The 15207-nt window shown below is 40.0% G+C and overlaps 1 protein-coding gene across 1 annotated transcript in view; it reads left to right on the forward strand.

Annotated features, from left to right (window-relative positions):
- The first annotated feature begins 11116 nt into the window (after positions 1–11116).
- The window catches only part of LOC143404274 (PRAME family member 12-like), a 32106-nt gene continuing 28015 nt past the window's right edge, over positions 11117–15207 (forward strand). Inside the window, exon 1 of the mRNA XM_076862506.1 lies at positions 11117–11418. Within this exon, the coding sequence (XP_076718621.1) occupies positions 11117–11418 (302 nt within the window). The remainder of the gene's footprint in view (positions 11419–15207) is intronic.

Here is a 15207-nt window from a genome sequence, read left to right on the forward strand (position 1 = left end):
CAATGCTGTTTAGAAAATAATGACAAGAAAAAGTCTCTACACATTCAGCATAGATACACTCATCTTCAACCATGTTCAATCCAAGGCTGATTGAGTCCAAGGATGCAGACCCTACAGCCTCAGAGCCCAGATGAGAGACGCAGTAGCACAAAAGTGTGAGCAGAGGCAGAAGCAAACAAATAATACAACCAAAGAAACAGGAGAAGCAGCCTTGAGAATTAGAAGCACCGCAGCTATGATATCTGCTTGGTGTCACCTCAGAGAGACCTACACCTCTGGGGCCACTAAGGGCATTTCTGAGAAATAAGTTAGTAAGAATGAAGCTGGTAAAGTTCATTTGATGCCTAGGTTTCAGTAATTCAGGGAGTTGTGTCTCTATTAATTTTTCAATGGATCAGTCCAATGTTTTATCTTACCTCAAAGCAATAAGCTTCATAACTCAGGGGACTGAATAATAGGAAAGGCCTAATTACCTAACATCCTCTATAATTAAACTATTCTTTTCCTTAAGGTTGTATTTATTGAATAAAAAGAAAGAAAGGAAAAAAAAGGCTGGAAATGTGACTCAGCCGTTCACTGTCTCTGGGTTCATCACCTGGTACCAAAAAAAAAAAAAAGAAAGAAAGAAAAAGAGATTTCTGGTATTTTGATCTTTTACTGAACACAATTTAAAAAATGTGGATTGTAGTGGACATGGTGGCACACACCTAAAGTCCAGCAACTCAGGAGCTGAGGCAGGAGGATTGCAAGTTCAAGGACAGCCTAGGCAAGTTAGTGAGACACTGCCTGAAATTAAAACACGAAAAGGGCTGGGAATGTGGCTCAGTGGTTCAACAACCCTGCGTTCAACTCCCAGTTCCTCCAAATTATGGGGTTTGTGGATGTGGTTAAGTGCATAACAGGGGTTCCCTTGATGCTTTGACTATATCTCTGTGGCTTTGAAACTTACACATTTTGTTTTTTTTCCCCAAATCTTCTCCCTAACCTTCTCCTTCCTGATCTTCTTTTCCCTGTTCTCCTTCCTGATTTCTCTCTAATCTCATTTTCTCTAAACACCTCTTTAAAAACAACCTGTTCCTGCTGATGGGCAGAATCACAATCTTTGGGACAGGAGTCCCCTGTGTTCCTCTTTTGTAAGCAAAGTAATAAACATTCTTTTTTTCTTTTTCTCAAAACTGTGTTCTTGTTATTGAATTGTCATCAGGGTCAAGTACAGAACTTTTGGCATTCAGTGGTATAGTGCCCCTGGGTTCATCTTTGGTATGAAAAATAAATAATTAAGCAAGAAAGCAAGATGAGCATACCTATCCCTAGGCCACTGGCCAGTGGTCCTTTGATAGTTCCCATGCTTCTTCCCTGGTTTTAAAAAGTTTTAAATACTTTCCTATAACCACATGCACTCCAAACAACTGCCATCAGTTTCAGACAACTCAAGAAAACCAACACTGGTTGTGTCCTTGCTAAGTACACTGAAATCCAGTGTACTTACAGGTGAAACTAATGGTGAAAGTTGTCCATCAAATGACACCACTCCAACACAACAGGGCTGGCAGAGTGTTAGGAATTGGGCATCCTGGACCACAACTGCCTGCTAACAAGAGCCTTCACAAAAGACTCATGTAACCACAGCCTTATGCAAAATCTTAGGGCCTACTAATTTGCTCAGGCTGACTTTGAACTTGCAATCCTCCTGCCCCTGCCTCCCAAGTATTTGAGATTATAGACATGCACCACTGTGTCCTGCTCAAAATTATTTTTTTTTTTCTGAGAAGAGACCCATGCAGCAGGTCCCTGTCATCCTGGAGCAAGGCCACCCTTGTTACTGAATCCTTGCAGCCAATGATAATGGTTTCAAAGCAACTTATGCAGCCTCTGAAACCCTGTCTTTCTTTGCCTCCTGGATGGGCTGGACTTAACTTGGGGTCCTGCATTTTCTGTCCCTTCTAAAGTCAGTTTTTGGAGAGCCACTTTATTGTTACTTGGGTGGAAGAAACATCTACCTGTCTCTAGTCACAAGCACCAAGTCAAAGGTGGCAGCCGAGAGTGACACCTTGCCATTTCAACCCTCTTTCTCAGCTGCCTCAAGAGATGCCTCAAAACAAGAAAGAGTTAAAGACATGTCAAATTTGAAGGCTGGGCTTCAGACATTTCTCATCAAAGAAATCCCATTTATGTCTAAAAAATAATCCTAAGCATGCTTCAACTGCAAACATAAGTGACATGAACATGTGTAATTTCTGCTACACACTTAAGAAAAAGGCACAGCCCAAACCAACAAACACAAAAAAGCAACTATATGTGTTTGGTGGTGCACACTTGAAATCCCAGCAAATCAGGTGCCTGAGGCAGGAGAATCACAAGTTCCAGGCCAGCCTTGGCAACATATCCAGGGCTATCTCAAATTTTAAAAGGGACTGGGGACATATATGACTGCAACATACATTGTGTACACCAGAGAAATAAAATGTTGTGCTGCAATTGTGTACAATGAATCAAAATGAATTCTGCTGTCATATACACTTAATGAGAATAAGTAAATAAACAGGTAGATACTTAAAGATAGTTCTAGTTAGTTGAGGTTTATTATTGAGTCTGTCATTTAACTGAGACAATAGAGAGTGGAGATATGGGGAATGGGAAAGAATGTTTTGGTGATTTGAGTTTTACAATATGATATGGTTTGTCAATTTTCAAAGAATTAGAATAAAATTTTACTGAAGGTAAAATAAATAAATAAATAAATAGGCCAGATAAATAAGTAAATAAATATGTCTGGGGGTGTAGCTCAGTGGACAGCACCCTTGCATTCAATCCCTGGAGCTGCAACACCAACACAGACACCAACAAAGATCCCTTTTGCATTTTCCCATAGGCACTTGTGTCTGACAGGTTGCATGAATGTGTTCAACTTTTTAACTCTGATGCTCCCCAGTTCCTGATTGGCTTTTACTCAAACTCTCACCTTTCATTATGCTACAGAGAATTCCCTTACGGGCTCAAGAGACATAGAAATTGATTGTGGTTGATGCAGACTGGGAAATACCCCACTTTAGGAAGAACCAAAAGGCTCCAGGTGACAGCTACCATGGAGACAGGGACAGATGCCTTTGGTCCTATTTCTATCTCTTATGTTCCTAAGAGCCCACTCTTTACTCCTGGTGTTCACTCAGGTCTATCTTTCTTTCCTTCCTTCCTTCCTGTCTCAGTACAGGGGATGAAACCCAGGATCACTAGGTGAGTGCTCTACCACTGAGCTCCATGCCCAGTCCTTTTCATTTTTTATGTTGAGGCACGGGCTTGCTAAGCTGCCCAGGCTGACCTCAAACTCACAATTCTCCTGTCTCAACCTCCTGAGTTGTTGAAATTAGAGGTGAGGGTCAGTATGCCTGGCTCTTGGTGTTTTTTTGTCTAGGCTCTCTTCCCCTGGTTCTGGCCATGAGAATGCTCTCTGGCTTTCTGTGTCAATTCACTTTTTTGGAGGTTATCTTGTCCAGCAGGTTTATGGGCCTGATTCCAGATGGAGACTCCCTTTTCTTTTCTGGGCAATCAAAGAAGGCATCTCCCTCCCTGACCTCAAGGACAGCACTGAGATTGAATGGTTTCTGTTGTCCCTCCTGTAGCTACTTCTCTTCTGACCTCTAAACTCCTTCTAAAACAGATACTTTAATCTTTTCACACCCACCACCCAAGAGACCTGCACGACACCAAAACAAAGCCCCAGGAAGGCACCAAAAACAGCTGCATGTACTTCCCACTACCTTGGTGATTCAGAGTTCCAATGTCCACACACAGCCTCAGTGACCCAGTCCCCAGCTCTACTCCCATTATAGCTGTGGCCTAATCCTCTGGATCCAAGTTTGGGAAGATCAGTCATGTCCTCAGGGGTTCCTCTCTCCCTCCCTGTGTGGGCACATGAACTGGTATGTTAGGAAACATAAAACCCAAGTGACAGTTAATACACTGAGTAACTCTGACATATGTGTGTAAATTCAATGTGGTCACATGGGCATGGTGGTGCATGCCTATAATCCCAGCAACTCAGGAGACTGAGACAAGAGGATGCCAGGTTCATGGCCAGCCTTGGCAATTGAGTGAGGTCCTGTCTCTAAGAAAAAAATAAGAGGAGTTGGAGATGGAGATCAGTGTTAAAGTGTCCCAAGGTTCAATCTCCAGTACTGACAAAAATCATTTGTGTGTGTGTGTGTGTGTGTGTGTATATATATATATATATATATATATATATATATATAGAGAGAGAGAGAGAGAGAGAGAGAGAGAGAGAGAAAGGCATGGCCAAAGAAATCCCATGAATTATGCATTCTGTTGTTTTTCCCTAAGACCAAAAACAGATTTAACCCTTTCCTGTCTCACACTCAGGACTATAAAAGTCAAATACTAATAAAAATCAATCAGTAATATAGAGTGAACAATTAATGTGTCCTTGATTGAGACCCTACTCTTCACTTATTCCCTTTCAGGTATGGACATTTGATTAAATTAGTTAATTTGGAAAAAAAAGAAGTTCAGTGAGATTAAGTGGGTGGAGATTCAACTATTTAACCAGATCACACTAATTGGAGCTAGGAGTTGAAAAGAGGAGGTGGGATTAGAAAGACCCTATAAAAGCTTCAAGGAGCCATAGAAACACAGAAGCCTGGAGCCCTGTGTCACTGTCTGGCACTGCTAGGATTCAGAACTCCCTGCCAATCATCCAGCTCTGGTAAGTCACCAAACACCACAAAGTCCCTGTTCAGGATGCCTGGTGGCATACACCTTTAGTCCCAGCTACTTGGGAGGCTGAGGCAGAAGGATTGCTTGAGCCCATGAGTTCAAGATCAGCTTGGGCAACTGAACTCAAAACAGAACCTCTATGGGGGTCTACTCTCAGCCAGTCTTACCCAGTGACCTACAGCCTAGGAGATGTAGCACATGTCTGTAAACCCAGCAACTCCGGAGGCTGAAACAGGAGAAGCACAATTTGAAGGCAAGTCTCAGCAATTAAGCAAGATCCTGTCTCAAAATAAAAAAAATAAAAGGAGCTGGAGATGTAGCTTGGTGTTAGAGCACCACTGGGTTTAGTCTCCAGTACCAAAAAAGGAAACAAAAAATGGTGACACGTAGTTTGTGATAGCAAAGAGAATATCATATTCTGGCTCTCCAAAGGACCAGATGTCTGAATTTTGTGTCTCTAAATGCAGCTTTGCCTTCATTCCAATAATTTTGATTTCTGCTTTGGTTTAGGTCATAAATTTCTTTCCTTCTGGTTTTCTTTTTTATTTTAAATGAATTTCCACCTATTTATCAACTTTAATTTCAAAATACTTCTCCCTTTGCATCTTCATGGTAACTTTGATAACAGTTAGAGAAACAGACTCAAAAAAGTAGATGGGACTCAGAGAAATGGCTACTGCAGTTTTCCAAACATAATTGTCCTTCCTTCTCTCTGGGTCTGGTACTCTTAAGACAAGTCTCTTCTTAAATAATTCGACAAATCTTCAATAGTTGCTGGACTAGAGCAGGCATTTCAGTAAATATCTGTTGAATGAATGAAGAGTAAGGAAACCCTTATTCAGACCAAAGCACTAATGTTCTTATTTAACATTCAGCCACTCAGTATCTGAAAGTTTCTTAACACTCTCATGCTTGGGCTTAGTTGCCTTCACTTAGAATTTTTTTTTTTTATTTTTTGTTTTGTTTGTTTTTATTTTGTCTCTGGGTGCTGCAGTCTGGCTAGGCACAAAATCACGAGCCACTCACAGCCTTGTAGATTCAAACAGCAATTCTTTATTCCCAAACTCACACCGGCACTCTACATGCATGTTCTGGGCAAAATCCACACTCTCCACTGGGCTTTGAATCCCAAAAACTCTCTGAATCCCGTGAGAACTCAACAGGAACTCAAGGCACCTGAGGCAGCAGGATATGCCCTATTCCCAGCAGGAATCACCTTAAACCTGGAACCACCCTAAACTGGGATTGCCCTATACCCTGATCTGCCCTAAATCCTGATTCACCCTAAACCCGGATCTGCCCTGGTCCTTGAGCAAGGTCACCTTTCATGTAAAGTCACTGCAAATGACCTGGGTCCACAATGGAGAGTCCTTCCACTAAGCAACATGGGGTAGGCTGACAAAGAAATTACCATGCATCATTCCTACTTGGCAATGGCTCTCAGCATCTCCCCCCTTCTGATTAATTAAACAACAAGCAATGTGGTTTAAGGATCGTGCCTGGTAGGTTGCCCAATTCAACATATGGTTTTTACCCGTCATTGGATAAACTGACCTCTAGGCATCAGCCTCCTGTCTTAGGTTGATATCACTGCAATTGGATCATACCTGTCACTGACTACCAGTCCAGCATACAGCCATACTTGTGGATAGGGCTATGCACCAGTGCGGGGGTGAGGTTCGTTGCCTCACCTTTGTTGGCCTCCAAATTTGGCCTTGGTGCCAGTGGGGGGATAAGATTCTTTGCCTCACCTCTGTTGGCCCCCAAATTTTAGACCATTAGTAGCAGAAGGGAGGAGGTTACAGAAATGCCATGACACCAAGCCAATTGACGGCTCCTTAGGAAAAATTGCATCACTGGTGACACCATCAGCAAAGATATGCCAGCACTACCATAATTTGCTGCACCAAAGGATAGTTCACAATGCATACAAGTGATACATAGTCCAGGCAAGTTCTGCAAGCAGTTCAAAGTGGAGGAGTCTATCAATATGTCCGTTTCCTCCCAAAGTAAGTCGACTCCCTGATTGAGCATTACTTATTGAGTTATATTCATTGATGCATCAGTTTATACAATTTACTGTGATAGCTATCATAGAAGCTGTAGTTTGGTTTTATCTTTGTCTTCACCAGCACTGGGATGAAGATAGGAATTCTGCCAATGATGCTAAAGAGACATTATCCTGAAAAGAATTATTAAATATAATGAAAAGGAATGGTGAAAGTGAACAAACAGATCTGTTAACCTCCTTTAAAAACAATCCTTAACAGCTGTTTACCTAATTTAAATTAAACCATTTATATCAGGTGAATAAAAAAAATTTGGATTCATTTTTTCATGAGCGCTCCTCATATATGAAATATGGACATACGCACATACAGACATACAACACAAAACAGAAGTGTGCACACATAACGTACATCACATAAGACAATGGTAAAGGCCTTGTAGCTTTACCTTGGTGAAATCTCCATTGCAATGTTTAAAAACTGCACAGTCAAAAATTGAAACTGATCAGAAAAACCTTAACCTAGGTTTGTATGAGCTCAACAAATAAAATAGAAGTTTATGATGTGGGAAAAAGGCAATAATAAAATAGATATTGAAAAAAGCATCCTGGTTAATCACTGTCAGAGATGTAAGAATAGCCAAGCTGGAGCTCTGGATATCAGCTGTTATGGATTTGAGTCAAATCATCTTCTTTTTGGTCTGTAGAAATTGTTTTGGTAAGTCTCTGTGGAATCCAAATTGGCTGCTGTTCTCCCTGTGGAAACACACAAACAGAACCCCAACTCCAGACAATCACTGGGTCAGGGCTTTTCCATTGTCCTGTTAGAATATCTTCCCAAAGTACCTTAGGCTTATGTATATTTTTTGGATACATATGTCTTTCTACAGCACTAAGCCCTAATAAATCCAAATTTAAAAAGTTTAGAGTAAAAAGGGTTATTTTATCTTTGGGGGATATATACCCTTTTCCAATTCCCTCTTTTTGTTTTAATAAGTACATTTTGATCTTTTATTTTATCTAATATTTGACTTTAAATTTCTCTCTTTTACCTTTTTCTATCTTGAATGCCTGTATCTAATAGTTGTCTTAGCTTTTTGTATTTTTTATCTGAAATACCTTTATTTGACATTTTTAAACATTTTTATCTTGTTTCTATCTTCTAGTTTTCTTTTAAGGTTTGTACGTACACACTTAGTTGGTTTTTTTCCTCCTATTTTTTTTGTTTCCTATTTTGTGGGTTTAAAAATCTTGTCTTCCTACATCTTTTTTATCTTCCTTCTGTCTTAAAGTGTTCCACTTCAAATTTTTAATCTTCTTTATCTAAATATCTTTTATCCTATTATCTTCCCATTTTTATAGTTTCTTTTAAGTAATCTTTTTAAGATTAACCAGGCTTCAAAAGATGCAATCTTTCCTCCATCATGAAGGCATCTTAACCATCTTCAATTTAACCTTTTAAAGCCTTTCAATTATCATCTATACTGTACTTTTAAATGTACTTTTTCACCACCTACAGCTTCACTCTTTTAAAGGAGGCTTAGGTTCTGTTTAAATAGCTTTAATGTTAGTTTACATGACTGCCCTTCAACAAAAGGCCTTTTTTTTAACTTCATTAAGAAGCTTTGTCTCAATCTGCCATGTACAAATATATTTTTCTTCTTTCTTCCTTTCTCAAGCTTTAAAAGTAAGTCTAGTTTCCTCAAAATCTTTTTAAATGGCATTTTACAACTTTTTACTTTACCACACAGAGATTATTTCATCTAGAAACATTTCTTTTTTTTAACTATGCCTTATTAAAATATATTTCCACATCATGAATCTTTAAATATCTCTTTTCTAGCCATTAACTCTTTTTATAAATTCACATTCTGAAACAACTCTTATAAAATTTCTGATTTAGACAAATTATTCCACTTTAATAAGATGAAATACTTTCATGTTTTTTTTATGGTACTATAATATTATAATTGAAACCCAACTGAAACTATTTATACTCTTTGTATATAAATTGCAGATGATAGAATCTTAACTCTTAGTAATCTTGTTGTAGCAAAGACACAGAGAAAAGCAATATTAAACTTTTTTTCCATTTACCAATTTATGAAAACACACATAATGTTTAAATATATTACCTTATGGAACTTAATAAGTAAAGAGTACTTGATTTTATATATAGTGGTTGATATTTTAACACTTTAGCTTTGTAAATTAATTAGATGTCTGTAAAAACCAAGATCTTAGACAAATGTAGTAAACAGAACTAACCATCTCTTTCTTGTTGAAAAAAAATCCTTCTACAAAATACCATGATGGTCCCATTGATATACTTAATAACTCGTCTTTAAGAAGCCATGGGCTACATTTTTGTATTGTATCAACATATGCCCTAACTGTTCTTGGTCTTACTGGGGTGCCTCCTTCCTCTAACAATTTCTTTTCCTTAGAGGCAAAAAACTTCAAACCTTGAGTGAACCGTTTTCCCCAATTTGCCTGAGAAATTTCTAGGAAAAGGCAACTTGAAATAATAACAAAATAAATAAAAACAAGAACACATTGATTTTTGAAATGGTCACCCATTCTTTCGCTCTCCTTCAGGGGTAAGTAATTTCACTTACCTTCAAGTTTCAGGTGTTCTCCGTCTGGGCCACCAAATGCCGCAGTCTGGCTGGGCAAAAAAATCACAAGCCACTCACAGCCTTGTAGATTGAAAGAGCAATTCTTTATTCCCGAACTCACACTGCCACTCTACACACACATTTTGGACAAAATCCACACTCTCCACCGGGCTCTGAATCCCCAAAACTCTCTGAATCCCGTGAGAACTCAACAGGAACTCAAAGCACCTGAGGCAGCAGGATATGCCCTATTCCCAGCAGGAATCACCTTAAACCTGGAACCGCCCTATACTGGGATCGTCCTAAACCCCGATCCGCCCTAAACCCTGATCCACCCTAAACCCGAATCCGCCCTGGTCCTTGAGCAAGGTCACCTTTCATGCAAAGTCACTGCAAATGACCTGGGTCCACAATGGAGAGTCCTTCCTCTAAGCAACATGGGGTAGGCTGACAAAGAAATTGCCAAGCGTCATTCCTACTTGGCAATGGCTCTCAGCATCTGGGGGCTGAATCCAGGGTCATTATATCCCTGAGCTACTTCTCCAACCCTTTTTATTTATATATTTTTTATTTTAAAACAAGGTCTCACTAAGTTGCTTAGGCTCTCACTAGATTGCACAACCTGGTCTTGAACTTGTAATCCTCCTGCCTCACATTCCCAGGTAGCTGGCATTACAGCTGAAGGTCACCAAAACTGGAACTACAAAATATTTTTCATAGGCTGTACTCTATTCTCATTTCTTTATTTCCCAGGACTCCACTCCAAAGTGGCATGCTGTCACATGTACAAGATATACGTGACAATTGAGCCTCATCTCAGAGATAGCATTTTCCATCTCTTACTTCCAAATGCTCTCAAATAGTATATGTGGCTTTTAGCATTGCTTACATTTAAACTGTTCATGGTGGTACCTGTCTGTAATCCAGCTATTCAAGAAGCTGAGGCAGGAAGATCATGAGTTTGAGACTTATCTGGAGAATTTAGTGAGATCCTGTCTCAAGATAAAACAGGGTTGGGAGCCAGGTGTGGTAAGTGAAGGGTGTCTGTAATCCCAACGGCTTGGGAGGCTGAGGCAGAAAGATCGCAAGTTCAAAGCCAGCCACAGCAAATTAGCAGGGCCCTAAGCAGCCTCAATATAAAAAATAAAAAGAGCTGAGAATGTGGTTCACTGGTTAAGTACCCTGATTTCAATCTTTGCTATCAAAAACAAACAAACAGGGCTGGGGATTTAGCTCAGAGGTAAAGCACCCTGAGTTTAATCCTGTGCCACAAAGTTAATAAATAAGTAGATAAATACAAACAGAAAGGGGTAAGGGTGTAGCTCAGTGGTAATGAGTAATGCCAAAAAAAGAAAAGTATTAGTAAGTAAATTAATTTTAAAATTGCTCATTTTAATAATGAAAACCAATGACACCCACTTTAGTTATTTATTTACTGAAGCTAGGGATTGAACTCAGGGGTACTCTACTACTGAGCTACATCCCCAACTTTATTTTATTTTTCATTTTGATACAAGGTCTCACTAAGTTCTAGGCTGGCCTGGAATTTGTGATCCTCTTGCCTCAGTCTCCCAAGCCATGGGATTATAGGCCTGAACCACCAGGCTTGGTTTGGTACCCAAAGAGTGAAATTGGATCAATCAATTGCCAAAGCAGTCACTTTAGCTGAGGTGTTTCCTCTGGATGGGTATAAGGTAGAGCTGTGGAGCTTGACTGTGAATGATGTGTTTGGGCAGGGCATTCCCCTAGGATCCTTTCCATGCAGACTCCAGAGGATGAGCAGCTGGCCCCATCTATGCTCCAGGAGTGGGCAGGGCTCAGCCTCCTGAAGGACAAGTCCAGGGCCATCCTAGCTCCGGAGGAGCTGCTCATACAGCTCTTCCCACCACTCTTCATGGAGGCCTTCAGTGGGAGACACACAGAGGTCCTGAAGAAATTGGTGCAGGCCTGGCCCTTCACCGGTCTGCCCTTGAGGTCCCTGATGAGGAAGCCACAGATGGATATGATCCGAGTGGCACTGGATGGACTGGATGTGCTGCCTGCCCAGCAGGATTTCCTCAGGTGAGGGGGACCCTGGAAGGGAGTGCCCTGGGTGGCCAGGGAAGTGATGGCTCTGGGCAGGGAGAGTAGGTGCTGAAGTGTGCCCAACAGGCTTCCTGTGCTGCCAGCAAGGAGAGTTGTAGAGGCCTTGGCCATGCTGAGCCCTACCTGGGAGGGGCTTCCCAATGTGCAGGGTGCTTTTGGCAGCTGCCATGACCCATGAAAGAGGTTGCACCTGCCCCTCATTCAGCTGGTTCAGGTGGGGGCACCAGGCTGGATTGGAGGGGCAAGGGGTAGAGAAAAGTGAGATAGAAGGAAGAGGTGGAGCAGGGGGCAGCAGCTGAGAGTTGAAGGAAGGGGCCTCAGGGCTGAGACTCTGCTGTCTTCCCCGCAGGAGGTGGAAACTGCAGCTGCTGGATTTGCAAAAGGTTCATGGGAACTTCTGGAGAATGGGTTCAGGAGCTGTGGTCAATGCCTGGTCACCAAGAATCATGAAGGAGAAGAAAACAGTGATGTCCTCTGCCGCAGTCTGGCTGGGCACAAATCATGAGCCACTGAAGCAGGAACAAACTTTATTTGTGAACTCCACCAGCACACTCCACACACGCTCCCTGGGAATCCTCCCAAATGCCACGTGGCTCCTCCAGGAACCAGCAACCGGAAATATCCCCTCCAGAAATCCCTCCTCCTGCACTTCCCCAACCAATGGGAACTCTCCAGGAATCCCCAGGAGAACTCCAAAGTAACAGCCAAGGCAGATAGTAATGCCTCGCCTGTCAACCAGTACTATTGGCAAAATACCAGGGGCCATTCTGACTCAGCTGTGGCTCTCAGCATCTCCCACGTCCTGTTTAATTAAACAATGAGCAATGTGGCTTAGGGACTGTGCCTGTTAGGTTGTTCAATACAACATATGGTCCTTACCTGTCATTGGATGAGCTGACCTCTAGGCGTCAGCCTCCTGTCTTAGGTTGGTACCACTGCAATTGGATCATACCCGTCACTGACTACCAGTCCAGCATACAGCCATACTTTAGGATAGGCCTTTGCACCAGTGCGGGGGGATGAGGTTCTTTGCCTCACCTCTGTTGGCCCCCAAATTTTAGACCATCACTAGCAGAAGGGAGGAGGATACAGAAATGCCATGACACCAAGCCAATTGATGGCTCCTTTGGAAAAATTGTACCACCGGTGACACCATCAGCAAAGATGTGCCAGCACTACCACAATTTGCTGCACCAACAGATAGTTCACAATGTATACAAGTGATACATAGTCCAGGCATGTTCTCCAAGCAGTTCAAAGCAGAGAAATCTATCAATACGTCCATTTCCTCCCAAAGTAAATCACCTCCTTGATTGAGAATTACTTGTTTAGTTATTATTCATTGATGCATTAGTTTATACAGAAACAGAACCCCAACTCCAGACAATCACTGGGTCAGGACCTTTCCATTCTCCTGTTAGATTATTCTTCCAAAGTACCTTAGGCTTATGTATATTTTTTTGGACACATATGCCTTTCTGCAGCACTAAGCCCTGATGAATCCAAATTTTAAAAGTTTAGAGTAAAAAGGGTTATTTTAAGTTTATCTTTGGGAGATATATACCCCTTTCCAATTTTCTCTTTTAGCTATAATAAGAACATTTTAATAGTTTGATGAGCTCTTTCAACTATGCCTTGTCCCTGTGGATTGTATGGGATTCCTGTTATATGAGTAATGGCAAATGAAGAGCAAAATTGTTTAAAAGAGGTATAAGTATAACCAGGATATTTATTTGTTTTGAACTGTTTTGGAATGCCCACAGTGGCAAAATTTTGTAAGCAATGAGCTATAGTGTCTTTAGTTTTTTCTCGGCATGAAGGAAGCCCATCAGAAATCTGGAAGAAATATCAACTGTAACATGCAAATATTTTAATTATCCAAATTCTGTCAACTGTGTGATGTCCATCTGCCAAATATGGTTAGGTATCAGTCCTCTAGGATTGACTCCAAGATTAACTTGTGGTAAAAATATCACACAATTTTGACATTGTTTTCTTATTTGTCTAGCTTGTTTCTTAGTTATTTTAAAACACTTTTGTAATGTATTAGCATTGACATAGAACCTTTTATAAAAATTTGTATCTTCTTCTAGTGTAGAGAAAATATGTATGTCATGTGTAGTTTTATCTGCTAAATAAGAGCTCCAGGCAATCCTGTGTGTGCCCTGATATGTCCTATAAAGAATGGATCTTTTCTGTCCCAGATTAGACTTTGTATAGTGTAAAACAAAGTGAAAACAGTAGAGGAAGGGGAAATCCTACCAGCATCTTCACGGGATACTATAGCATTAACTATATACTGACTATAAGAAAATAAATTAAATACAGAATCTATAAACATCACAAAAGCTTGTGATACTGCATTAAGCTCTACCTTTTTAGCTGATTTTTTGGGTACTAAACATGTAAAAGTTTGATCAGGAGTAACTACTGCTGCTGTACCATTATTTGACCCATCAGTGAATACATTTGGAGCATTCATGATAGGGGATTTTCTTGTCATTTTTGGAAAAACTACAGGATACAAAGACCAAAAAGACAATAAAGGTTTAGATGGTAAGTGATTATCTAATGAAACATTATATTTACACAGGATTTTTGCCCAAGTATTTAACTCATTAGCTAACTCATCAATTTGATCCACAGTATATAGAGTAATAATTTTATTGGGAGAAATTCCAAACATTCCCTTTGCTGCTTTTATTCCTTTGAGTATTAATTGTCCTACAGCCTCAGGATACCTAGTAAGAATAGTGTTAGGAGAATAAGATAAATGTATCCACAATAATGGACCTCCTTGCCAAAATACTCCCATAGGAATATTTTGTTGGTATTATAATAAATAATAAAGGCAAACTTATATCAATTCTATCCAAAAGCATATTTTCCATATATGTTTCAATAATTTTTAATTCCTTTCTTGCTTCAGACATTAACATGTGGGGTGAATTTGGATCCTTTTAGGATATCAAATAAATTTCCCAACTCTCCTTTTGGTATGCCTAGATAAGGCCTTATCCAATTTATGTCTCCTAATATCTTTTGAAAATCGTTAAGTGATTTAAGTTGACCTACTCGTTTTTGAATTTTTGCTGGATGGACCATGGTTGAGGATAATAGAACTCCTAAATAATTAATTAGAAAATTTAATTGTACTGTATCTATTACTATCTCTAGATTATAATTTTTTAATAAGTTTGTAAGTGTGGCATAACATTCTAGCAATGTGTTTTTATCTTTGTGTGCTAACAATACATCATCCATATAGTGAAATATTTGTAGTTCAGGATTTTGATTTCTAAGTGGCTGGATTGCTTTGTTAACATAAATTTGACACATAGTTGGGCTGTTAGCCATCCGTTGAGGAAGTACGTTCCAATCATATCTCTGATAAGGACCTTCATGATTCAGTGCAGGGATAGTAAATGCAAAACTTGGACTATCCTTAGGATGAATTGGAATTAAAAAAAAAAATCTTTAATATCTATAACTAAAATGTACCGGGTTTTTGGCAAAGTAGACAATTGAGGGATCCCTGATTGAGCAGGTCCCATAATAACCATCTCATTATTAATGGCTCTTAAATCTTGCAATAATCTCCATTTACCAGTTTTCTTTTTAATGACAAAAATGGGAATATTATAGGGAGATATGGAAGGTTGTATATGTCCCTCTGGCTGCTTGTATCTTTTCTTTAGTCAGGGGCCACTGAGGAAACCATACTGGTCTTTCTGATTTCCAAGTAATTTTTATTGCCTCAGTGAC

This window comes from Callospermophilus lateralis, chromosome 7, assembly GCF_048772815.1.
Source record: "Callospermophilus lateralis isolate mCalLat2 chromosome 7, mCalLat2.hap1, whole genome shotgun sequence".
Taxonomy (NCBI): Eukaryota; Metazoa; Chordata; class Mammalia; order Rodentia; family Sciuridae; genus Callospermophilus; species Callospermophilus lateralis.